At 44.6% G+C, this 27,768-nt stretch overlaps 1 protein-coding gene across 1 annotated transcript in view; it reads left to right on the top strand.

Annotated features, from left to right (window-relative positions):
* The window catches only part of LOC144674102 (V-type proton ATPase 116 kDa subunit a 1-like), a 215,139-nt gene extending 209,170 nt beyond the window's left edge, over positions 1-5,969 (top strand). The window contains exon 18 of the mRNA XM_078535614.1: positions 5,767-5,969. Coding sequence (XP_078391740.1) covers positions 5,767-5,969 — 203 coding nt within the window. The remainder of the gene's footprint in view (positions 1-5,766) is intronic.
* Positions 5,970-27,768: the final 21,799 nt, after the last annotated feature.

Below are 27,768 nucleotides of genomic sequence, written 5' to 3'. Positions count from 1 at the left end.
ACCACATCACTTTTAGCGGGGCTCACAGGCGGGTCTCTACCTACCAGACCAGCCAAAAGGCAGGGGTGGCTTTTCAATGGCTGCAGGGCTAGGGCTTTCTTGGGGAAGGGGGAGAAGTGGCCTCAGGCAAGGGAGGAGGCTGCAGGGCGAGGGCTATACTGGGGAAAGGGGTATCCCAGGATGTGTGTGGAGCCACAAGTTGATCTGTGCAAATGGTTTCAAGATGGTGAGGCTGAGAAGGCAGTCTCCAGGAGAGTTGAAGACAGATGGAGATGTGAGGATGTGTGTGAGAATGGGTGGCGATGTTCCTTGAGCTGGCAGTGAGTGAGATGCCAGTGAATGTGTGATCGGCTTGAGTGTGTGAGCTTAGAGTGATGAGATGGCTGCCTTACCCTGGCAGCACAGGTGGGGTGATAAATCCTCTATCTGCATTGGATGGTCAACCTCTTCTGTGCAACACTGGCACTGATCGGCACTGATCACCACTGCCATCGCCTACCAAGCCAGAGTGGTAAAGTGGATGCCTCTCCTGTGGCTAGAGCAGGGGTAGAGGACACCATGGCGTCCAAAAGGCACTCAAGTGACACGACACTAAACTGGGTGGGAGGGGGGGGCTTCAGTCTTCTTGCTCTTCAGGGTCTTCTTTGAAGCAGACCTGGGCTGGAAGCACTGAGAAGTGTGCACACGGCTGCACTTTAAATGTGGTGTCTGGCGTGATTAAGCGGCCAGGTGACGACATGGCGGGCAAATCGAAGCCTGCTCGCCATTGAAATGTCATGTTTCCTGAAAATGCATGATTAATGAGGCAGGATTGAGAAAAGTCACCATTGCAAAAGGTAAGTAAAACGTCCTTTTTCCCGCCCATTACCGCACTTAGTGCAAATCTGGGACAATTCCACCCCGTGCCCCAGACATAGCTTAATCATCTCTGGGTACGTCCTGTCCCACTGGCAGGACAGACCCAGCAGAGGTGGCAGCACAGGAAGGTAGTTGCCCTGGGAGTCCTCAACATTGACTTCAGGCTCTGTGAAGACTCATGGCATCAGGTCAAACATGAGCAAGGAAACATCCTGCTGAATACCATGTACTGCCCCCAACACCCCTTTACCCGCTTCACCTGATGAATCAGTACTCCTCCATGTTGAACACCACTTGAAGGAAGCACTGAGGGTGACAAGGGCGCAGAATGTACTCTGGGTGGGAGACTTCAATGTCCATCACCAAGAGTGGCTCGGTAGCGCTACGACAGACCAAGCTGGCCAAGTCCCAAAGGACATAGCTGCTAGACTGGGTCTGTAGCAGGTGGTGAGGGAACCAACAAGAGGGAAAAACAAACTTGACCTCATCCTCACCAACGTGCCTGCCGCAGATGCATCTGCCCATGATAGTATTGGTAGGAGTGACCACCACAGAGTTCTTGTGGAGATGAAGTCATGTCTTCACATTGAGGATACTATCCATCATGTTATTTGGCACTAGCAAAATGCTAAGTGGGATAGATTTCGAACAGATCTAGCAACTCAACATTGGGCAACCATGAGGCAATGTGGGCCATCAGCAGCGGCAGAATTGTACTCAATCACAATCTGGAACCTCATGGGTCACCATAACCCCTATTCTATCACCAAGCCAAGGGATCAACCCTGGTTCAATGAGGAGTACGGCAGGGCATGCCAGGAGTAGCACCAGGCAAAAACTAAAAATGAGGTGTCAACCCGGTGAAGCTGCAACACAGGACTACTTGCGTGCCAAACAGCATAAGCTGCAAATGATAGACAGAGCTAAGTAATTCCACAACCAACAAATCAGATCTAAGCTCTGCAGTCCTGCCACATCCAGTCATGAATGGTAGTGGACAATTAAATAACTTACTGCAGGAGAAGGGAGCCCAACATATTAGTGCAAAAGGTAAGGCTGAAGTATTTGCAGCAATCTTCAACCAGAAGTGCCACATGGATGATCCAGCAGCATCACAGATGCCAGTCTTCAGTCAATTTGACTCACACCATGTGATATCAAAAAACAGCTGAAGGCACTGGATACTGCAAAGGCTATGACGTCTGAAAATATTTCGGCAATAGTACTGAAGACTACTGCTCCAGAACTTGCCGCGCTCCTAGCCAAGCTGTTCCAGTACAGTTACAACACTGGCATCTATCCAGCAATGTGGAAAATTGCCCAGGTATGTCCTGTACACAGAAAGCAGGACAAATCCAACCTCGACAATTATCGCCCCCATTAGTCTACTCTCAGTCATCAGTAAAGTGATGAAAGGGTCATCAACAGTGCTATCAAGCGGCACTTGCTTAGCAATAACCTGCTCACTTACGTTCAGTCTGGGTTCTGCCAGGGCCACTCAGATCCTGACCTCATTACAGGCATGGATCAAAAATGGAAAAAGAGCTGAGGTCCAGAGGTGAGGTGAGAGTGACTGCCCTTGACGTCAAAGCTGTATTTGACCGAGTGTGGCATCAAGGAGCCCTAGCAAAACTAGAGTTAATGGGAATCAGGGGGAAATCTATCCGCTGGTTGGAGTCATACCTAGCACAAAGGAAGATGGTTGCAGTTGTTGGAATTCAATCATCTCAGTCCCGGGACATCAGGGTAATGTCCTAGTTTCTCAGGGTAGTGTCCTAGGTCCAACCATCTTCAGCTGCTTCATCAATGACCTTCCTTCCATCGTAAGGTCAGAAGTGGGGATGTTCGCTGATGATTGCAAAACGTTCAGCACCATTCATGATTCCTCAGATACTGAAGCAGTCCATATCCAAATGCAGCAAGACTTGAACAATATGCAGGCTTGGACGAACAAGTGGGAAGTAACATTTCTGCCACACAAATGTCAGGCAATGACCATCTCCAACAAGAGACAATCAAACCTTCACCCCTTGACATTCAATGGCATTACCATCACTGAATTCCCCCACGAGACACATCCTGGGCATTACCATTGACCAGAAATTGAACTGGACTAGCCATATAAATACAGTGGCTACAAGAGCAGGTCAGAGGCTAGGAATCCTGCGGCGAGTATCTCACCTCCTGGCTCCCCAAAGCCTGTACATCCCAGCTGCAAGGCACAAGTCAGGAGTGTGATGGAATACTCTCCACTTGCCTGATTGGGTGCAACATTCAAGAAGCTTGACACCATCCAGGACAAAGCAGCCCACTTGATTGTCACCCCATCCACAAAAATTCACTCCCTCCTCCACCGATGCACAGTGGCAGCAGTGTGTACCATCTACAAGATACACAGCAGGAACTCACCATCAAGGCTCCTTGAACAGCACCTTCTAAACTCATGACCACTACCACCTGGAAGAACAAGGGCAGCAGACACATGGGAGCACCACTACCTGGAAGTTCCTCTCCAAGCCACTCACCATCATGACTTGGAAATGTATTTTGTTCCTTCACTATTTCTAGGTCAAAATCCTGGAATTCCCTCCTTAACGGCACTGTGGGTATACCACACCACCTGGACTGCAGTGGTTCAAGAAGGCAGCTGACCACCACCTTCTCAAGGGCAATTAGAGATGGGCAATAAATGCCAGCTGAGCAAGCAATGCCCACTTCCCATAAATGAATAAATTTTTTTAATAAGACCATCTATCTTGCTCGCCTGCAATCTCCATGGCATTAGCACATAGAGGTCAGCCACTCCTCATCCAGTCTTGGCCCTCTCCCTGAGTTGAAGGTCTCCTTATCCTGCATGACAAAGTGAAGACTTAGTCGCATGTCAAGGGATACCTAACTCTATTGTTCCCATGTATCCTATGCCACATACTAGCCACATATTCTAACTGGAATCTAATTGCCTTATCATGCACAACTGTCACACTATCTGGCCTCTTTTGCCATGTGGTTCTGATTATGACTATATATTTCCCAGCCTGGCCTCTCTCTCCACTTGCAAAGTCCCATTGCTTGATACTGTCATGAGAGGCTCTTTTGATGCAATGCCACATTGCCACTTACCCTGGATGATTGGAGGAAGTCTTTCATCCTTTCGTGGCACTGCATCCAAGTCCATAGTTGGACACCAGACTGCTCACATCCTCCGCAATCTCTGTCCAGTCCCCCTTGGTCAAATGGGAGGATCTCCTATTGCCATCCCTGGGGAGGAGCACCTCCCGCCATTCCCAGACAGCCTGGAAAAGAACATGAACTGTGAGGCTGCTCTTTATATGTAAACATACTTGTGGCTGAAAGGAGGGGAGGGCGTTTGGGGGTCCAAGAAGATGAATTTCCAGATGAAAGTGGGGGGGGGGGGGGGGGGTGGGGCAGGTGAGGAGTGATAGGGGACAATTGGTGGAAGGTGCCAAGGAGGCTGGAAGATGTTAAGGGGACCTGGAGGCTGTGAGTTGCAAAGAAAAAAATCTAAATGGTCCTGCAGGTGGAAGATCTGTATTCAATCTTGGCACCAGTTCTCCCTGCCTGCAGAGGCTAAATTCTTGCAGAGGTGAGCCTTTGATAGCTCATCCCAACCTGAAATTGAGTCAGCTGATCGCAGGAGAAGACACTTTCTGCCAGTGGGCATGCCACATCATTGTACATGAGGCATATGCCTGTTAAACACACTTATGATTTGTATCTTAATTGCATGCACTGGGGCTCATGACACATTGGGTTGACAATGACAAGGTTGGAGGAGTTGCAGATAGTGAAGAGGATTGTCAAAGGATACAACGGGATATAGATCAGTTGGAGACTTGGGTGGAGAAATGGCAGATGGAGTTTAATCCGGACAAATGCGAGGTAATGCATTTTGGAAGGTCTAATACAGGCAGGAATTATACAGTAAATGGCAGAACCCTTAAGTGCATTGACAGGCAGAGGGATCGGGGTGTACAGGTCCACAGGTCACTGAAAGTGGCAACGCAGGTGGATAAGGTAGTCAGGAAGGCATATGGCATGCTTGTCTTCATTGGCAGGGGTATTGAGTATAAAAACTGGGAAGTCATGCTGCAGCTGTATAGAACCTTGGTTAGGCCATGCTTGAAATATTGCATGCAATTCTGGTCGCCACATTACCAGAAGGATATGGAGGCATTGGAGAGGGTGCAAAGGAGGTTTACCAGGATGCTGACTGGTCTGGAGGTTATTAGCTATGAGGAGAGGTTGGAGAAACTCAGATTGTTTTCACTAGAGCGACGGAGATTGAGGGGCGACTTGATAGAAGTTTACAAAATTATGAGTGGTATGGACAGAGTAGATAGTCAGAAGCTTTTTCCCAGGGTGGAAGAGTCAATTACTAGGGGACATAGATATAAGGCGAGAGGAGAAAACTATAGAGGAGATGTGTGGGACAAGGGTAGTGAGTGTCTGGAATTCGCTGCCAGAGGAGGTGGTGGAAGCAGTTACGATAGTGGTGTCTAAGAGGCAGCTTGACAAATACATGAATAGGATGGGAATAGAGGGATATGGACCCCGGAAGTGCAAAATGTTTTAGTTGACGGGCAATATGATCGGTGCAGGCTTGGAGGGCCGAAGGGCCTGTTCCTGTGCTGTACTTTTCTTTGTTCTTTGTTTGTTAAGTGGCACCCCCTCCCGGTCCCACCGTTGGGAGATGCACTCTTCCGATTAAATTCTGCCCCACAGTAATAAGGCTGACTCAAAAAATACCCATAGGATCAAAAGGTTGGTGGCTGCCTGCCAACTAGAACAACTTCCAGTCAAGCTTACACCAATTAGATCATCTAGGCCAGTACCTCATGAAATCAGTGTGCATTGAGAAAATACTAACTAATCCATTTTTTTTTACAGAACTTTCTGAGGTGTTGTGGCACATGGTTCTACACAATGGCTTCACAGCAAATAAAGGCTTAAGCTCTATTGGGCTCACAATCATCTTTGCTGTCTTTGCTGTTCTCAGTGTAGCCATTCTACTCGTCATGGAAGGTCTTTCTGCATTTCTGCATGCCCTGCGTCTACACTGGTGGGTACATAGAAACAATTGCAAGGTGTGAAAAGTTATTAAAAGGGATCTGCCCTGGAAAATAAGTTACATGTTGCCCCTATTATTGTAAACAATTTTAGTGCAGTATATAACTTTTGTTCATTGATTAAATAACAAAAATAATCTGATTTTATTATTGGAGAAAATAACTTTCCATTTCAGTAATTCATCCCTACAAATTAATTGGAAGAAAGATTTAAATCATTTCACGGGGATACATGGCGAAATAATTGTAATATCAGGCAATGAATTAATATAACTACTTGTTTTAAAATTTGGTCTTTTGTGAAAAGCTTGAGAAGCAGGTTAACTGAAACAGATAAAAAAAAAACAGAAAATGCTGAAAAAACTCAGCAGATCTAGCAGCATCTGTGGAGAGAGAAACAGAGTTAACGTTTCGAATGCGTATGACCCTTCTTCAGAGCTGAAGAGAAGTGGAAATGTGATTAAATTTATACTGTGTAAGAGGAGTGGGAACAGGTGGAGCTGGATTGATCTGCTGAGTTTTTCCAGCATTTTCTGTTTGTTTCAGATTTCCAGCATCCACAGTATTTTGCTATTATTGATCTACTGGGCTGGATTTATACCGTTGGCGAGTGGGGGGCGGGGCCCGCTCACTGACAGGTAAAATTACGTGTGGTGATGTTGGGCGGAACTCCCGAAGTCACCACAACCCATTTAAATTTTCAGAAAGGCGGGAGCGCAGCAAAATCAGCTGCGGGCCCACCAACCTGTCAATGGCCAATTGAGGCCATTAACAGAGCAATTAAAGTAATTAGTGGACCTGCCCATCCAACCTTAAGGTTGGCGGGCAGGCCAGGAGCCCCAGCAGGAAGTAGAAAAAACATGAAACCTCATCCACAGACGGGATGAGGTTTCATGTAGGGTTTTTAAAATTTTAATAAAGTTTTTTGGAAATTATGAACATGTCCCAACTCATGTGACATTGTCACATAAGGGGACACGTAAGGGAAATTTTTATTTTCTATTTTTAATATTTTTGAAACTAGAGGCGATCTCCCTAAGGCAGCACTTAGCCTCAGGGAGATGAGTCCGCTCTTTCGTGCGCATGCGCAAAAGAGCGTACTCGATTTTAGGCATTCCCCACTGCCTGCACAGGAAGCGCATAGCGCTTCCCTGCGGACGCCACGTAAAATGGCGCCACACCTCCGATCAGGGGCACCTATCGGAAGCGCGCCCACCCATCAACTTCCCCACCAACGGGGGAAAATTCAGCCCACTGAGTTTTTCCAGCATTTTCTGTTTTTGTTTCAGATTTCCAGCATCCACAGTATTTTGCTTTTATCAACCTGCTGAGTTTTTCCAACATTTTCTGTTTTTGTTTCAGATTTCCACCATCCATGGTATTTTGCTTTTATCAACGCCACCACCGAACATCAAGCCATTGTTTCCAGGACTGTCACTGACCTCATCTCCTCTGGAGATCTTCCCTCCACAGCTTCCAACCTCAGTCTCCCAACCCCGGACAGCCCGCATCTACCTCCTTCCCAAAATCCACAAACAGGACTGTCCCGGTAGACTGATCATGTCAACCTGTTCCTGCCCCACGGAACTCATTTCTTCCTATCTTGACTCCGTTCTCTCCCCCATTGTCCAGTCTCTTCCTATCTACATCCACGGCTCCTCTGATGCCCTACGTCATATCAACAATTTCTGGTTCCCTGACCCTAACCATCTCCTCTTCATCATAGACATCCAATCCCTCTACACCTCCATCCCCTACCAGGATGGTCTGAGGGGTCTCCACTTCTTCCTTGAAAAGAGGCCCGAACAATCACCATCCACCACCACTCTCCTCTGCCTGGCTGAACTTGTTCTCTCACTGAACAATTTCTCCTCAAACTTGTCTCACTTCCTCCAAATAAAAGGTGTGGCTATGGGTACCCGCATGGCACCCAGTTCTGCCTGTCCCTTAATGGGGTATGTGAAACATTCCTTGTTCCAGTCCTACTCTGGCCCCCTCCCACAATTATTTTTCCGGTACATCAGTGACTGTATCGGTGCCGCTTCATGCTTTTGTCTGGACCTGGAAAAATTTATCAATTTTACTTCCAATTTCCTCCCTGCTCTCACCTTCACATGGACCATCCCCAACACTTCCCTTCCCTTCCTTGACCTCTCTGTTTCCATTTCTGTTGATCGACTGTCCACCAATATTCATTACAGGCCCATTGACTCCCACAGCTGCCTCGATTACAGCTTCTCAAACCCTGCTTCCTGTAAGGAATCCATCCCATTCTCTCAGTTCCTTTGCTTCCGTCGCATTTGTTCTGATGATGCTACCTTCCAAACGGCACTTCTGACATGTCTTCCTTCTTCCTTAACTGAGGTTTACCCCCACTGTGATTAACAGGACCCTCAGCCATGTCTGGTCCATCTCCCACACCTCTGTCCTCACACCTTCCCCTCTCTCCCAGAACCATGATAGGGTCATGCTTGTCCTCACTTTTCACCCCGCCAGCTACCGCATTCAAAGGATCATCCTCCGCCATTTCTGCCAACTCCAGCATGATGCCACCATCAAACACATCTTCCACTCAAGCCCCCGTCAGCATTCTGTAGGGACTGTCTCCTCCGGGACACCCTGGTCCACTCCTCCATTACCCCCAACACCTCATCCCCTTCCCACGGCACCTTCCCATGCAATTGCAGAAGATGCAACACCTGCCCCTTTACCTCCTCAATCCTCACTGTCCAAGGGCCCAAACACTCCTTTCACTTGCGCCTCCTTCAATTTGGTCAACTGCATCTGCTGCTCCTAATGTGGTCTTCTCTACATCGGGGAGACCAAACGCAGACTGGGTGACCGCCTTGCGGAACAACTCTGGTCTGTCCACAAGCATAATCCAGACCTTCTGATCGCTTGCCGCTTCAACACACCATCCTGCTCTCATGCCTACATGTCCGTCCTTGGCCTGCTACAATGTTCCAGTGAAGCCCAATGCAAACTGGAGGAACAGCATCTCATCTTCCGATTAGGCACTTTACAGCCTTCTGGACTTAACATTGGAGTTTAACAACTTCAGACCATGAACTCTCTCCTCCACAGCACCCCCCACACCCCACTTTTTTTATCTCCTTTTTCCTACGTTCATTTTACTTTTTTATCCACTTATTTTTATTTTTATTCATTTATCCGTGGTTTTATCCCTTTTTTTAAATCGCCTTCTATCTCAATTTCTATCCCTTTATCTCCCCACCACCGCCCCTTCCCCTCCCCCCACCCAACCCCCAAAGGGCCATCTGTTATTTGTTCCATGTTGCTCTTTCACACAATGCTACCCTTGTTCTGCTATTATCACATTCTGCTTTCTTACCTTTATGCCACTATCAGCACCTTTTTTAGCACTAACCACTACCATTAACACACACTTTGTCCTTTAGTTCATGACATCCTTATCAATCTGTCCTTTGTTCCCATCTATCGCTGGCCTTCTATCCAGCTCCACCTGCCCCACCCCCCCTTACACAGTATAAATTTCATTCCACTTCTCTTCAGCTCTGAAGAAGGGTCATACGGACTCGAAACGTTAACTCTGTTTCTCTCTCCACAGATGCTGCTAGACCTGCTGAGTTTTTCCAGCATTTTCTGTTTTTGTTTCAGATTTCCAGCATCCACAGTATTTTGCTTTTATCTAACTGAAACAGATGTTCGATTGTTAAATATTTATTATATATTAAGACTTGCATATATCATATATTTCCTGTAAGAGTCACACTTTGCAACCATGCTCTTTATGTCATGGTTTGTTGTCATGCCTTGTTCACACTTGAAAACACACTTACCTCCCAAGGTAGGTGATTCTGTGGCAATGTTCTCTATAGTGCACCCATGTAAGGCCTATTAAAGTAAGACATGAGCCTCCTCAGTGATTCCTGCCATTGACGGTTTCTGTCTTTCACTGTCCTAAACCTGAGCTGATATTTTCCCATATCTAGTCTATCCTGAGGTAGTCATTTCTTGCCTCCTTGCTCTTTGTTGCTATGGCCCCATAATACAATTTGATCTGGTTGCCCAACACCACACTGCAAAAACCTTACTCTCAGCACTGACCAGGAGTGGGATTTAAATTACTTAAGCATTTGCTGCTCTTTTGTTATCATGGCATTCCCATCAGGGCAAAGAACATGGTTTTGTGGTGTGGGGAGGAAATTCTTTAATGGGCTTCCCCATGGTTGAGCTGGGTAAGCCTGTATTATTTAACAGCTGACAGTAATTATCTACAGTGTTAAATTTAAGTAATAGGTGAATGTAGCAAGGGGATGGGAGCACTGAGGTAGAACCACCTCTGTAAGTTAACTCTAAGCATCCATCAGTTTTCACCCTTCCCACTACCTATTCCTGCCTACTAAACTCAGTATCCTCTCACTCCACCAACCCTTCACCTTTTTTTGCCACCTGCTCCTTCCTGATGTCTCACACCACTCACCAGTCCTGCTCCCAGCCACCTGACTGCCCATGCCTTTACTGTTGCAATGATCCCCATTCTCTGTTCCATGCTGTCTCTCAGTTCTATTCCCTACCCTGGATGCCTATTCCTTCTCCCTGCCATTCCATACCCCAATCTAGCTCTTCACTGCATACCCAACTTCAAGAAAACCCTCTGACATAATTTCCAGACCCTGCCCAAGAACCAGTTTCAGATTCTTTAAAGAGCTTATACCTAGTTCCCCAGTCACAATCATGAATGTGGCGACAGCACTTTTCTCAGCTGCACCCCACAACCCTATTCAACTGTTCTCACCCACAAGAACACAAGAATTAGGAGGAGTAGGCCATTCCAGTATCACCACACCCACCAGTATCTGCTTCCCAATATTCCAGCGGCCAGCCCTCAATGACACTCGCCAATGCTATCATACCATTGTTACATCGCAGCACCCTACTTCCACGTGCCAAATACACCACGGTACTGGCAGACCTAGTAATCTTTTCTCGCTACTCCTGCAATTCGGGATCTCCCTCTCAATAATCACACTCCAATCCCCTGCTCCTGCCATACAATCTCTTTCACTGCCCTTATGCTCGTAAACACCTCCCTTTCCAAATCTACCAATAACCTATCACAACCCCTTTCTTCATTACTCCTACCTACCAGCAAACTCAAGCATCTTCCCTGCTGTCTTCTTTGGGATCCTAGACTTCAAACAAGAGCAAGTTATAAAGTCATTACAAAGTTGAAGGAGCAGATAATAATCAAAGCCACTGATTTATGGTTTCTCGGGAAATGTCAGCACAATCAAAATTTGTACCAGAAATATTATTAGCACTCCCATAGTACCTCATAATAAAATGCAATTCCACTTATTCAATCAGCATAAATCAGTGATTCTGATAATATATTCTGCATTGGATGTCTTAAAGCAATGTATCCTCCAGATCACCATAAGCAACACCACAGAAAATTGACTAGTATTTACATATTTTTAAAACTAGATTTGATGAAGAAGGGAGTCATTTTCATGTGACAAAATTAACCTACTCATTTAAACACTGCACTTCCATGAAATCTTTCAAAATGTTTGTAGTTAACAAGGTTTCAGACTGTCAGAACAGTTCTGCTCAAAAGCTAATTTTAATCAATTCTGTACAGAGTTCATAGTAACTGGGCTGATTTTCAGTTTGCCACCAGGTGTTGTAAATTGTCTGCCCGTTATAGAAACTACCCAAGTTTTAATGCCATTGGTCGATTTCTTCAATGGGCAGTCAATTAACAACACCAATTTTACACCTGGGCGGGAAATTGAAAATCTACCCCACAGTTTCCCAGGTAATCCAATGAAATGGTTATTGTACATTCATTATTGGCAATATTCCACCAGTTAAAATAATTACTGCTGTTCCGCATTCTAAACAGATCTTTAGAAGGGGTAGCTTTCAACAGCGAGCTGATGCCATCAATTTAAGATGAAGATTTCCAACTGTCACTGACCACTGATACTGCTGACCTGACCCAGCTCTACCTTTACAAAATCCGAACAGCAGTTCAGGCAGTGTCCTCTGAATCTATTTATGTTCATGTTAAAGGAGTTACATTAAGATGGTGCAAAGTGCTGAGTACCTCCTTTTTATAATTTTGATTAACCACTTGCATTCTGAAGCTTAGTATAAACCTGTTATATTTGCAGATGATTCAAAACCACAGCCTTAGGAATCAACTTTGGACTCTTCCATGCCATCTCTTCCCTGTTCATACGAACATACGAAATAGGAGCAGAGGAAGTCTATTCAGCCCCTCGAGCCTACTCCACCATTCACTAAGATCCTAGCTGATTTGTGTTTCGAATTCCACATTCCCATCTACCCCCAATAGCTTTTGATTTCTTTGCCAAACAAGAATCTATCTACCTCCACCTTAAAAATATTCAACAACCCCGCCCCCACCACCTTCTGAGGCAGAGAGTCTCAAAGTCACACAACTCTCAGAGAAAAAAAAATTCCTCATCTTGTCCTAAAAGGGCATCCCCTAATTTTAAAACAGTGCCTCTAGTTCTGGACTCACCCACAGGAGGAAATATCTTTTCCATATCCGCCTTGTCAAGACCATTCAGAATCTTATATATTTCAATCAAGTTACCCCTCACTCTTCTAAACTCCAGTGGAAACAAGCCCAGTCTGTCCAACCTATCCTCATAAGACAACCTGCTCATTCCGGGTATCAGTATAATAAACCTCCTCTTGAACCACCTCCAATGCATTTACATCCTTCCTTAAATGAGACCAAAGTGGTACACAGTATTCGTGGTGTGGTCTCACCAATGCCCTATATAACTGAAGCATAACATCCTTACTTTAATGTTAAATTCCTCTCGTAATAAAGGATAGCATTCCATTAGCTTTCTGAATTACTTGCTGTACCTGCATACTAACTTTTTCTGACTCATGCACTAAAACACCTAGATCCCTCTGCACCTCAGTATTAAGTTCTCTGTTTACAATTATGTCATGTCTTTCCTCAACTCTGCCATTGCTACATAACCTAAATTCGCTGTCTATACATTGGCATGTGCCTTTTCGCTGCTGCTCTGGTCCCAAACCTATTCCTTCCATCTCTGCCATTTTTCCTTTATTCAGCTCCTCATAAACTCTTATGTGTGTATCAATTTGGGCTAGTTGGAAGCACTCTTGCCTCTGGGTCAGCAAATTGTGGGTTCAAGCCCCACTCCAGAACTGGAAGCACAAAAATCTAGGCTGACATTCCAGCGCTGTGCTGAGGGACTGACTGCTGTACTGTCAGAGGTGCTGTCATTCAGATGAGATGTTATACTGAGACCCTGTCTGTCCTCTCAGGTGGATGTAAAAGATCCCACGGCACTGTTTTGAAGAAGAGCAGGCAAGTTATCCCTGGTGCCGGGCCAATATTTATCCCTCAATCAATATCACAAAAAAAAGTCTCTGGACATTATCACATTGGTAGCTTGTGAGAGCTTACTGTGTGCAATTTGACTGCTGTGTTTTTTACATTACAACAGTGAATGTGAAGTGCTTCACGACATCATGTGGTTGTGAAAGGTACTACATGCAAATCTCTTTCTTCTCCTGTCCATTCTCTCCCCTTCCTGTCACCCAGCCACGGCATCTGTCAGCTCTTTCTTCTTTGCTCTGCTAATCCTTACCCCAACCTAACATTATCCTTTGCCTTCATACTTCCCTGCCACCATCAGAGGTTAAATCCTTCTGGAAAAGCCTATGTCTACTCTCTGTGTTTTGCTTGGCATTCTTTAAAAGGCCTATCAAGGTATCCGTTGCTAATTCCTACTGAGCAGCAATTCCAACTGCCACATCCGCCTGTCGCAACATCTTCCCCGGCAGCATGCCCATTGGGGGCTATGCTTGCCAAGCTCCTTCCCATGCCTTTAACTCCATGCATCACTGACTCTGTGGATTTTGCTGTCAAATAAACAATTGCCACCCCTCTCCACATGTCCATTCAGTACAGCCATTCACTTACAAATAAGGCCCTTGCCATCCTGACTTTAATACAAATGTCAACATCAACATCCTGGTTTTGACTGAAACTATCATCAATGGCGACACCTTGCCACTTCTGAAAGTTCCCTGGTTGGCTATACTTATAGAATGTGGTTATACCCCATTGATAAATTGCAAGTATACCCCTCAATTATTTGTAAATAGGACCATAGAACCCTAGAAAAGTTACAGCACAAAAAGAGGCCATTGTGCATGTCCACAGGTCCCTGAAGGTGGCAGGACAGGTGTCTGTGCTGGCTGAAAAAGAAAAAAAAATTTTAAAGTTGCCTATTTTAATCCCACCTTCCAGCACCTGGTCTGTAGCCTTGCAGGTTACAGCACTTTTGATGCAGATCCAGGTACCTTTTAAATGAGTTGAGGGTTTCTGCCTCCACCACCAAACCAGGCAGTGAATTCCAAACACCCACCACCATCTGAGTGAAGAAGTATTTCTTCATGGCCCCTCTATTCCTTCTACTAATCACCTTAAATCTGTGCCCCCTGGTAATTGACCTCTCTGCTAGGGAAAACAGGGCATCCCTGTCTACTCTACCTCGGCCCCTCATAATCTTGTACCGCTCAATCAGGTCACCCCTCTGCCTCCTCAGTTCCAAGGAAAGCAATCCCAGCCTATCCAATCTTTCCTCATAGCTGCAATTTTCAAGTCCTGGCAACATTCTTGTAAATCTCTTCTGTACTCTCTAAAGCATTTATGTCCTTCCTGTAATGTGGCAACAAGAACTGTATACAAAATTCCACCTGTGGCCTACACAGCATTTTATACAGTTCCATCATGACATCCTTGCTTTTGTATTCTGTACCTCATCTAATAAAGGAAAGCATTCCATATCCTTTCTTTGCCACCTTATCCACCTGTCCTGCCACCTTCAGGGACCTGTGGACATGCACCCCAAGGTCTCCCACTTACTCTACCCCATTTGTCTTGTAATTTGTTCCCTCACCTAAGAGACTGTCCAACACATTTTTTCAAAGGCACTGTCATCATCCTGCTCCACAAGAAAACTACCTTCAATCAATCCCTCTATTCTCACAAACAAATGCTGCATCTTCAAGCTTCCCTTCATCTCCTCGAATGTGTTGTCACTTCCCAGATCCATGCTCATTTATCCAATCAAGCTTCGATCTCTCCAACCATACCAAAACAGATTAACCAAAGTCACAGGCATCATTTCTCCTTCCAGGCTACTGTCAAAGGTTGAGCCAAACTGTATGCAACCTAGTTATTTGACCCTGAGCTGAGCTTCTAATCAGTTATGATCTCCATCACAAAGGCTACCCATTTTCACCTCTACACCATAGTTCATCTTTGCCACTTTCTCAGTCAATCCACCATTGAAACCCTCATCCATGGCCTTGTCATCTCCAGACTCAACAATTCCAATCCTCTCTTGGCCAGTCTCCCAGCCTCCACCTCATCCAAAACTCTGTTCTACATATGCTACATATTCTATTGTAACTTGTAGCAAATCCCCACTTCCCTTTCACCCCTGTGCTCATTGACTAACATTCCTGCAATCCCCAAACACCTCAAATTTAAAATTCTCATCCTTGTTTATAAACCCTTTCACGGTCTCACCTTTCACCATTTCTATTACCTCCTCTGGCACTACACCCTCCCCACAAACTCTCTGTTCATCTGCCTTTGGTTTCTTGTGTATCCCATCCCCCTCCCTTGGTCTTATCTTTAATGGCCATGTTTGCAGCCACCTGGATCCCACATTCAAGTGTTCCCTCTCAAAACCCCAATGCCTCCCTACATCCCTCCCCTGCTTTGAGGCACACTTAACATTCACCTCTTTGAGGTGGACGCATTTGGTCACCCATTCTAATAGCTTCTTCTTTTGCTCAGTGATTGTTTTATTGATTATGACTCTGTGACACACCATAAAACATTTTTCTACATTACAGACAATACGTTAAAGACACTATATAAATAAAGTTGTTAGCGTTAATCCCGACGCTGTTGTTGTAGGAAGAACAGTTGCATCTGAGGAGGCAGCTTGGCAACAATGAAATGTGTTCTCTGCAGAAAGCTGCTGCATCTAAAGAATAACTTCTTTGTGGCAAGCAGCTGAAGCTGACGCTACAGATATAAATCTGACCTGCTTTACAATCTTCAGCACAATACGTTAGAAAATTGGGAATAGCACTAAAATCACTTGGGGATACTACAATTTATGTCCATTTTTGATGCCATTCTCCTTGGGCACTAGCAGCAGAAAATTAACCCAGTAGATATACCCTATCCTTAGCATATTGGTGAGTTCAGAAATATGTTAAATTAGTAAAGGCTTTGCTTTGGCAATTGATGCTGCACCTCACAGTTCAGACAAAGGAGTAGGTAGAGTATAGAGGGGAAGAGAGAATTCTTGATTTCATGCCAAGGATAAACCTCTTAGCTTTCAACAAACTGCAATATGTGCAGTGATTTAGGCTAATCACGTGGAATCTTATCTCTAATTGCAGCAGCATTACTAGTTATAGTGAAGATGATAGTCTTAATTAATTTCTGTCACCGATTTCCTTCAGTCACCCCAAAGGGAATATAGTAGCATTGCACAAAATTGACAATTTAAAATAGTATTGAGGATATGACAGATGCTCTACATTAAATTGAGAGAGACACCTGTAGTACCCAAAATCACAAAAGGTGTGGCTTGCCTTCAGCAAGATTTTAACAATATTGTTGGATTTCTTCTACTGCACTCAAATTAACAACATTAAAGCACAATCCAATGATCTACATCTGTGATAAAAACAAAAAGCTAAAAGCTACTGCGGATGCTGGAAATCCAAAACAAAAACAGAATTACCTGGAAAAACTCAGCAGGTCTGGCTGCATCGGCGAAGAAGAAATCAGTTAACGTTTCGAGCCTTCATGGCCCTTCAGCAGAACTGAAGCATAGTTAGGAGAAGGGAGAAATATAAACTGGTTTAAGGTGGGGGGCAGGGGGGGGAGAGAGAAGTTGAGGGTGTGGTGATTGTGGAGATAAGCAAGCCGTGATAGGAGCAGATAATCAAAAGATGTCACAGACATCTGAAGGCTCGAAATGTTAACTGATTTCTTCTCCGCCGATGCTGCCAGACCTGCTGAGTTTTTCCAGGTAATTCTGTTTTTGTTTTGGATCTACATCTGTGGCTCACTTGATAGACAGATTCAAATATCAAACATGAAATTCTACAGACAACAGCAAATTTCCCTTACCTCAACTCACAATGTTTTCACATTGTATCAGTTGGCATTGCCAAAGCTGCTAGAAAGAAAAAAGAACTAAATGATGGTGCACTGGTTAACATGTTTTGGGTCTAAAATGTAGTTCCTGGCATCTCTGTTATCTTAAATATGCGTGAAATGAGGCCTCAGATATAGTAGGAACCATTGACTCCCAGCCCCAGGATACACCAGACTGTTCCCTTAAACCATATCATCAATGCAGCTTGCATTGACAGGAACCCTAAGATCACAGGTCTCAATGGAAGCAAAAAAATATATACAATTAAATGAAGATAATTACCACAAGCATTTATAGTATTATGTACACACAAAAAGATATTTTGAAATATTTCACCTTCACCTTTCCTTCTCTTTCAACTTCAGTATGAAATATGTCAGAAAGTGATCCAGCATCAAACATTGGAAACATCAGGAATTCAGTTTGAAAACATTTTCATGATTTTTCTTCCTATGAAAGTCCTGCTAAAGGTTACTGTTCAATTCTACAGAAGATATTTTTTACGTGTAAACACTTTTATTGGATTTGTAACAAATTTTTCCCTTTTTTTTCTTACAGGGTGGAATTTCAAAACAAGTTTTACAAAGGAGCAGGCTATAAATTCATTCCCTTCTCATTTACAGACATATGTAAAAAATAACTCAGCAATTAATAGATTGACAAATATTTCTTGTTACATAGGAACGCTGAAATGCTATGATATAAAAAGATATCATTGCTCAATGTTCAGAAATATAATAAACTACATGTTTAGTAGCATCAAAATTAAAAGTATTAATCATTGATAGTGCATAATTCATCAGGTGCATTACGAATAAACAGTGTAGATTTTTCTTAATGGAAAAAGTAATGTAGTCAAACATTTAAAATGAAAGTATTCAGCATTTTTTGTGATTCTCACCAAGATGTCTGTATCCTGTACAATAATGTGAGCATAATTGCAAATGTCAGCCTGTGATTAGCTTAATGAAATGACAAGTTATTTTTGAGAATTGTTCTCTGTCCTTAAGAATGTTTGTGGTAATCTGGCATCCAGTTTCTTTCTTGTGGCAGAAGCTTTACATCAACAACTTATGTTTCTAAACTGCAACACGTGCAAGATACACTTCAAAGTGATTTACATAGAATTATAGATTTTTTACAATAAAGGGAGCCATTCAGCCCCTCTCTCCAGTGGGGCTCCCCATTTCTTTAGTTATGTTTCCCTGTATTCCCGATATGGCATCTGAAGATGCATTCACTGACCTTGGCCACTCGTGAGCTGTCATTGAACATCAAGCGGTACAGCATTTAGGTTCTCAGGGCTTGGCTCCAGGCATTTATCTCCATTGTTCCCTGCTCCCACTGCCTGTTGAGCATATTTCTGGAGGGCCTCCTCCAGATTCTGAACATCTCATCTCCTTTCCACCTCCATCACCAAGGCTTTTCAGTGCAGCATCCAAAAACCTTGGATTCTGCTCTCTTCCACATTGTGCTGTTATTCAATGTTTTACAGGTCAGATTCACTTTCCTGCACAACTGCCAGCACTTGCACCGGCCACAATGCCTCTCATCTTTAAGAGGTATAGGCTTGCTTTATGCAGTGCAGGCTAGCTTTAACTGGTTTAACATTTCGAGTCCACATGACTCTTCTTCAGGGCTAAAGAGAAGTAGAAATGTGATGTGGTGAATTTTATACTGTTTAAGAGGGTGTGGAGTAGGTGGAGCAAGATAGAAGGTCGGGATAGGTGACAGCTAAGGAAAGATTGACAAGGATGTCATTGACACAAGACAAACAGAGTGTTAATGGTAGTGGTAAAGAGTAAAGAAGGTGCTGATAGTGGCATTAAGGTAAGATAGCAGAAAGTGTTAAAAGCAGAACATGGGTCAGTGCTCTGTGAAAGCACAGTATAGAATCAAATGACAGATGGCTCTGTGGGGGGAGGGGGATTTGGGGAAAAGGATTTTAAAAATTAACAAATAAATAAAAGAATAAAATTAAAACACAAATGAATAAATAAATATTGGATTGAAACAGGGGTCAGGTGGATGAGAGGTTTCATGGTCTGAAGTTGTTGAACTCAATGGGCTGCATCTTCCGATCAGCGAGCGGGTGGTAGGGCCCGCTCGCCGACGCATAAAATGATGCGGGTTGACGGCGGGCGGGTGCCTGACATCATCCCGCTTCATTTATGTTCTCAGGTCGGCGGACGCGTAGCCAACTCAGCCATTAAAAAAGTAATTGAAATCATTAATGGACCTGCCCGTCCAACCTTAAGGTTGGCGGGCAGGCCAGGAGCCCTGGCGGGCTTCTGAAAAAACATGAAATCTCATCCACGGGTGGGATGAGGTTTCATGAGGGATATTGATATTTTCAGAATATTTTAAAATAAAAGTTATGGACATGTCCCAACTCATGTGACAGTGTCAAATGAGGGGACATGGCAGCGACATTTTTTTCTCATCTTTATTTAATGTTTCAAACCGGAGCCGATCTCCCTGAGGCAGCACTTTGCCACAGGGAGATCTGTGTGCTCTTTCGTGCGCATGCGAAAGAGCGCACTCCCGGCTCAGGGAATCCACCCCCTATCCACACAGGGAGCGCATAACGCTTCCTGGCGGACGTCACGCTGGGTGGGCCTTAATTGGCTCGCCCACGTAAAACGGCAGCGCGCCCCCAACTGGGGGTGCCGATCAGGAACCTGCCCGCCCGCACCCACTCCCGCACATCCCCCCGACAGGAGGAAATGTTGCCCAATGTTAAGTCCGGAAGGCTGTAAAGTGCCTAATCAGAAGATGAGGTGCTGTTCCTCCAGTTTGCGTTGGGCTTCACTGGAACATTGCAGCAGGCCAAGGACGGACATGTAGGTATGAGATCAAGATGTTTAGTTGAAATGGCAAGCAACAGGAAGGTCTGGGTCATGCTTGCGGACTGACGAAGGTGTTCCGCAAAGCGGTCACCCAGTCTGCATTTAGTCTCCCCAATGTAGAGGAGACCGCATTGGGAGCAGCAAATATAGTAGACCAAATTGAAGGAAATGCAAGTGAAGCACTACTTCACCTGAAAGGAGTGTTTGGGGCCTTGGACAGTGAGGAGGGAGGAGGTAAAGGGGCAGGTGTTGCACCTTCTGCATTGGATGGGAAGGTGTCATAGGAAGGGGATGAGGAGTTGGGGGTGATGGAGGAGTGGATCAGGATGTCATGGAGGGAACAGTCCCAATGGAATGCTGACAGGGGGCATGAGGGGAAGATGTGTTTGGTGGTGGCATCATGCTGGAGTTGATGGAAATGACAGAGGATGATCCTTTGAATGTGAGGGCTGGTGGATTGAAAAGCAAGGACAAGGAGGACCCTATCATGGTTCTGGGAGGGAGGGGAAGGGGTGAGGACAGAGGTGCGGCAGATGGGTCAGACACAGTTGAGAGCCCTGTCAACTACCGTACCTTACAGGAAGCAGGATTTGAGGAGCTGTAGTCAAGGTAGCTGTGGGAGTCAGTGGGCTTGTAATGAGTATTGGTAGACAGTCTATCACCAGAAATGGAGACAGAGAGGAAGGGAAGTGTTGGAGATGCACAATGTGACGGCAAGAGAGGGGTGAAAATTGGAAGCAAAATCAACAAATTTTTCCACATCCAGACATTCCTTGTTCCAGTCCTGCTTAAGCCCCCTCCCACAACTCTTCTTTTGGTACTGTTTCCGTGCTGCTTCAAGCTCTTGTCTGGACCTAGAAAAAGTTATCGATTTTTGCTTCCAATTTCCACCTCTCTCTCATCTTCATGTTTGGACCAAGGCTGCAATGAAGTCTGAACACGAGTGGCCCTGGCAGAACCCAAACTGTAGTTGTAGTTAATGTGAGCCCATTGCAATCTCCTTGCCCGGTTTCAGAAGCTATCCAGTTTATCCCCAATTAAAAAGCTTGTCTGCTCATGTATTTGTTGAAGATCCATGGCACTTTATGAAAAAGAGAAGAGTGTTCTTCTGATGTCCTGGTCAACATTTAGCTCTCAATCAACACAAAAGAAAGAGTAATTGGTAATTCATTTTCTGTTTGTGGGATTTTGTTGTGCACAAACTAGATGTCCTCTTTGGCCATAGAAGAACAATCATTGAAGCTTGAGTTTACCAATTTTTAATGTTGAGATCGCTGATACTAAGATAAATAGTAAAATGCTTAATTCTCCTAGACTGACATCTCTTACCCTATTGGACAGAAAACAATTCTTCAAAAATAATGGAAAGACTAGTGATAATAGAATGCAGGCTCGAACCTCCACAAAACTGAAATTCTCACTCCAGCTGCATTGCTGTGAGGAGAGACCCAGTAGAGGTCATGTGAATTCCCACATAAAGAAGGAGGAAAAACAAGATGGTGATTCTTCACTGGGCTGCTGTTTTGCACTTGCTAATTAGATCTGGGGGGTTGAAGTAGAAGAAAAGAATCTGGCAATGATAACCATTCTAAGAGGTTGTAAAAGGTAGAAAATGTAATAAATGGATAGTAATGTTGCTACATGACCATTTCTAGAATATTTTAAAGTGCAATTATTAATGGCAGACATATAGAATAAGCCATAGAGATCTTCAATGTTTTTGTCACTCATCGGACAATAAAATAACTATCATGAAGCCTGAACTGACTGTGTATTTATATTACAGGGACTATATTTATATCTACTGTAAGCTGGTTTTATTGAGTTACATCTTTTTTTTTTAAGTCCACTACAGTTCATGATACTTGTTCATTTTTAATATTTAGGAGTATTTGTTGCTCTATTTAATCAGTATTTCGGAAATAAACAGCAAAAGTGTCAGGAAAACACATGTTTCAGGAGTTCTCTGCTCTCCAGCTCACCTTATTTAGAACAATGAGATGATCCTGCTCCTAGCCAGGCTATTAACTACAGAAGTATAAAAGCTGGACAAGTATGGCACTCTCTTGAGGTTTATTTTCCTATTTCAGCACACTTTGTTAACATTCAAAATAAATTTCCCTCTGTACTATTTTAATGCAATTGTTAACTTGTTTGTTTTAAATGGCTAACAACTGCATTAAAATAGAAGCGTGTGCAAGTATATTCAGCAGTGCCCTAAAAGAAAAAAAAACCCGAGGAGTAAAAACTGACCATGTTAACAACTTTATTACAACCTTTGTGAGAAGGAAAGCCTTTTGGTAATAATTCAATTTTGATTTTTACCTTTTTTAACCCTAGATGTACCTCTACTAATGCAGGCAGTCTCCTTTCATTGACCTGCAAAGGAAGAAATCCTGAAGAGCATTCCAGGGTCAGTGACAGAAGAACCCAGCAAGCAAATTCCTGCATGTTTGTTGGGATGCAGTTTTAATGGGTTCTAGGCCCCCTTGTTTTTAGGTTTAATTGCCAATCAGAATTTATTAGTAAATAACAGATAAGCAAACAAGTGATATGACACCAGATGTTAGGGTATGCTAATATCTCATTTTAAAAAATCAATAACTCATAACCTCTACTGAACTATAATTTATAATTAACTTTTATACACATAGTTGTGTTTTTTATATTCTCACTACCATAGAAATTTTTGATTCTTGCTAGTGGTTCTATTCTTTACAAAAGTTCTTGATCAAAGGTTTTAACAAAGCTTCTAGTTTCAACACATCTGAAGCCCCTGCCCCCAGCAACAAATTGGCTAATTCGCTGAAAATCACTGCTAGATGACTGTTTCCTGCAGTGTGGGGTTATGAACTCCATTTGACCCTGACATCATGGTCCCGACCCAAAGGGGAAAGTTCTGCCCCAGTATCTGCGAATGTAGTTGGTTTTATGCACCTTACGACTGAATGAAAGGAACCAATACCAAGCTACATCTTTTGTCATAGTACCCTTTTCCCAAACTCAGTTGGCTCAAAATTGCCTGTTACAGCCCACATTGATGCCTGTACAGACTTTATGCAAAACATCACCATCCATTTTCTGCATTCTCCTGGGTTTTTTCTGGATTCCAAATACGTAAATCGACACCTGCAACCTGGGAACATTTCACAATTCATTCAGGAGATAAAAGCTTGGGAACATAACTTTTTTTTGACACCTAGCGGCAACTGGATTAGATTTTAGACCCCACCAGTGGGTTTTAAGGCAGGGGGCAGATAAAATTCCTGCCACCTACCCGCAAGCCCAATCTGTCTGAAATTTTATGGGGAGCAGTAAAGGCATCAGGCAGCCCACCCACGCTTGAGTCTATTGAAGCCCTTAGTGGCCAATTAATGACCAATTAAGGGCCTCATCTCACCCCCGCTGTATTTTACCAGCAGCAGGCTGAGGCTCACAACATACGGGAAGCCCAGCAGCTATAACTGCACGGTTGGTGTTGGGAAAAGTGGTGGGGAGACTTCCTTTTGGGACCCATTGGAGGCACCCATCCTCCCTCCCAGGTGATATCCCATTTAAGTCTCGCCCCCAACCCCAGCCTCTTGAACGCAAACCCCCACTCCTCTCAGCGAGGTCTCTAACCCCGGCCTTACCTAGGCTCCTTGGTATGGTGCGACTGCCTGTAATCCTTGCAGTGACTACTACTCCCAGTTGGCACTGCTGGGACTACAGAGCTGCTTGCTATTCAATTGGCCTGCAGCTCTCAAAGGCAGGGCTTCCTACCAAGATAGGGGCATAAGTCTCGCTTCAAAGCAATTAATGCTGCTCCCGGAATTTAATTCCATTGGGATCGTGGGCAGGCCCCTCGACATTTTAGCCCTGTGCGTCCAGATTTTTGGTATTACAGATACCTCCAGGACACTGTATTATCCATCAGGTCAGCAGACGAAAACTGGACACAATATTTTGAATAAAGCCTAACCAAGGCCTCATAAAAAAGTAATTATAGCACATTTTGTTTGTTACAAATATAAAATGTACACAATTGTTATGTTTTGGGACTGTGTCTTTAATTTAGGGTAAAATGGAGGAATGCAGGCGATTTTGTGACTTGTTCTGAATTCTGCCCGACAACAAGCTTGGATGGCTTGCTTGTTAAAAGTTGAAGAAGGGCTCAGATTATTTTACTAGGGAAAAGGGTGCAAGATATTCATGCCTATAACCAATGACCTGAGCAGTTGTGCTGACAGTAGATAGACTGCAAGGCCAGAATTTTCATAAAGACGGAGAGCCTCTCCCTCATAACGAAAATGACAGTGGAGGCCCAGATCTGGAAGTCCTTCCTGCACACAGCACCTACCTTTATCGAGTTGGGGGGGGGGGGGAGGGGGGGGGAATGGAGGCAGGTTTTAATGTGCACATCTGAGGTTCACAGAGGCAGCCACATATGTTAAATTGCAGCCGCCCCAGTCTGATCTGATTTTCGCTGGTGGGATGTGCAAAACATGGCTTGTGCAGTTTGGAACTGGTAGGAGAAGGACTAAAGCTGCTGGACTTCTTTGGTGAGGGAGGTACCCTTTTGGATATGGTCCCAGGACACCTTTGGGGGAGGACAGGTGCCCTTTGGGAGAGATAAGGTGCCCTTTGGGGTTATTAAAATTAGACATGAATGTGCATAAAAAGTTGGAACTGTCAAGCTCATTGGTACTGTCAAAAGACTTTTCAACAGAGCTGTCAAAAGGAGCTGTCAACTGAGCTCTCAAAAATGGTTATCAAAAAGAGCTATCAATAAAGCTGCCAGAAGGGGCTGTCAAGGCATTTAGAACTTCTGCCCTTTAAAGATTTTAAGGAACTGTCTGCAACGTTTTTAAAAAGTCAGTGCTTGCTATTTCTGTCTATTGACATAAGCCTGAGGGTTATTATTACAGGAATAGTGCTGTATGACTGATTTCACAACTTTTCATTATCACAGTGAGTGCCTGTCATTTCACAGTTTGATTGGCAGCTCCAAATGGTTGTAAACTCTTTGAAATGGAACTATGAATTCCAATGCTTTTTTTGTAAGGGTCTAAAGGTTAAATGTAGTGAATGAGTTTTTATCAATGAGATTGTTTTTTTTATCGTGAATTCTTCAATAGATGCTCAAGAACTTTATTTTAACTAATCTCAGCATGGGTCCTGAGGTTTGACGATGGTGAATACTGGGTGAGTTGGCATAGTAGGTGTATGGACAAAGGGTGATGGATGGGGCCATGGGTTGCACTAAGTTGGCATAGGGGCTAAAAAGGGTCATGGGGAAGGGGGAATATGTTGGCATGGAGAATATGAGGGGCCATGGGAGATGGGTGGGGGGCATGAGGTGGTACTGTTTGACATGGATGGGGCATGGGGGTGTGAGGGGTAAAGATTGAAGGGCTGTTCTTTTTAAAAAAAAACTTCAACAATGCCAGTCCACCAAGGCAGTCCTTCCACCCAGCCTGAATCCACACCCAGCAGCCTCCTCATTCTGGGGTCAGTCACCACGATTCCCATTTTCATCCGCCATCCCAGGCTGAAAATCCAACCATTTGGAGCACTTTCTCCCAGGTTGGGTTTGCGGAGCTGGGAATTGTCCCAACTCTGTACTCCTGATCTTGGAGCGAAAAATCAGGCCCTAGTCTCCAAGTCCCAAGTGGTGTTAGGAATGTCAGATTTTATAAACAGTTATACTTGAAACTGGTTAGTTAATTCCAAAATAGAATTGAGTTTGCGGTCGAGAGGATAGCTAATCCACATTTCTACCTGGCTACAAGGCCCATGTGATTCACATTGCCATGGAGATTGGTTTTGAAAGAGGTGCAGTCCATTGGAAGCCATTGTAGATCACGTTGCAGATTTTCTCAAAATATCACTGAATCTAACAGACATGGTCAGCCTGCAAGAATCTGGAAGACAGAAAGAGCATAAAAATAGAGAAACCAGTTCTGCTCCTTAAGCAGAGAAAATGCTGGCCGTGTTGGTCACCACACAAAATACAAGTCGAAGCTCAGATTCAGATTGAAGAAACTAAATTCATGAGGATTTAAATGAGATTGGATGATTCAACTAGCTTTGGCTAGAGTGAAGAATCTCCAATCCAGCATTCACTGTGGAAGTCAATTTAGAGATTAGACGTCATCCAGCTGGAAAAGGAAAGGAAGAAAGTCATCTGGAGCTGATAATAGCTTTGGGCTGGTTCCTGGAGAACGAAGTGTCCTCTTAAGGGACAGAGTAAAGTATAACTGGAAATTTTCTGCCAGCTTAAAAGTTAAACGGGGGGGTCTTCTCTGTAGTTTAGAGTACAAGTTGCCTAGTAAATACTATTTAGACAATTTCCAGAATTATACATCACGCAAGCAGACGCACACCTGACTCAAATGGATGTGAAATAGCGTGAGATGACGTCGGGCGAGCATCCCGAAGTCATCCCGCACACGAGTAATCTTCAGGTCAGCAGTCATGCGGTGTCGGAGCCATGCCCGCCAACAATTAAAGTGCCACTTAAGGCCATTAAAAAGCCAATTGTACTCAATTTTACATTGCCCATGCGATTTCACGTTCATTGCATGGGAAAAACTGGCAGGCGGGCAGCCCACTTTTAATGAAACCTCATCCAAGGGCAGGATAAATGAGTCTGCCACATTGCCATTGTGAGTAGTGAGGCGTTTAAGAGATAGTTTGCTCTTGGTTGTTTATTTGAACTTGACAGCTTCATCTCTGTTCTGAGCTTCAGTCTTTAGCATTTCTAGCCTTCATTTCAAGATTCATTGGTGTCTCCAAGTCCCCCGGAGGATTTTCACTGTGTGGACCCTTCCAGACACCAGACAGCCTTCTGTTACCCTGGTAATGGGGATTGTGGTCTCTGCTGGTGGCACTTCCTCTAAGGAGGAAGAGAGGGGCAGAAGGGAGGGGAGGCCAGGTGTCCCTATGCAGCTTCCAGGGGAGCGACCTGTGGGAGGAGAGGCGCAGACACAAGGGGCACAGGGCCAGCAGGTAGTCCAAGGTGGAAGGGGCCACAGAAGACGCCACTATCCTGCCGCCAAGGTTTACAGGCAGCGATGCAGCTACCTCAACGTGTCCGAGGTGCAATACCGAAGGAGGCTCTGCTTCTCCAGGGAGGCTGTGACCTCCATTTGTCAGATGATTGGGCCTGAGGTCACCTCCAACTGTGTGGGTGGACATCGCATGCCAGTGGCTCTGAAGATCACAGTGGCCCTCAACTTCTGTGCCTCCGGCTGTTTCCAGGGGTCAGTAGGGGATCTTTGTGGAGACTCCCAATCAGCTGTCCACAGTTGTGTCAAGCTGGTGACTGATGTGCTGTTCAGACAACTAATTCATTTCCATATGGACAAGGCCAACCAGATTGGGCGAGCCAGAGGCTTTGCAGCAAATGCTGGATTTCCCCACATCCAGGGTGCAATCAACTGCACACAGGTAGCCATCAAGGCACCAGATCAGGCGGGTGCCTTTGTCAACAGGAAGGGGTTCCACTCCATGAACGTCGAGATAGTTTTTGACCACAAGACGCAGATTCTGCAAGTTTGTGCATGGTACCCTGGCAGCTCCCATGAGGCTTACATCCTCAGACACTTACAGGTGCCAAGGCTGTTCACTGCTCCAGCTCGACTGGATGGATGGCTGCTGGATGACAAGGACTGTCCCTTGAAAAGGTGGCTTCTGACTCCTCTCAATTACCTAAGAACTGAGGCAGAGCAG

The sequence above is a fragment of the Cetorhinus maximus genome, chromosome 3, assembly GCF_964194155.1.
Source record: "Cetorhinus maximus chromosome 3, sCetMax3.hap1.1, whole genome shotgun sequence".
NCBI lineage: Eukaryota > Metazoa > Chordata > Chondrichthyes > Lamniformes > Cetorhinidae > Cetorhinus > Cetorhinus maximus.
This window is presented reverse-complemented; position numbering and strand designations above follow the sequence as displayed.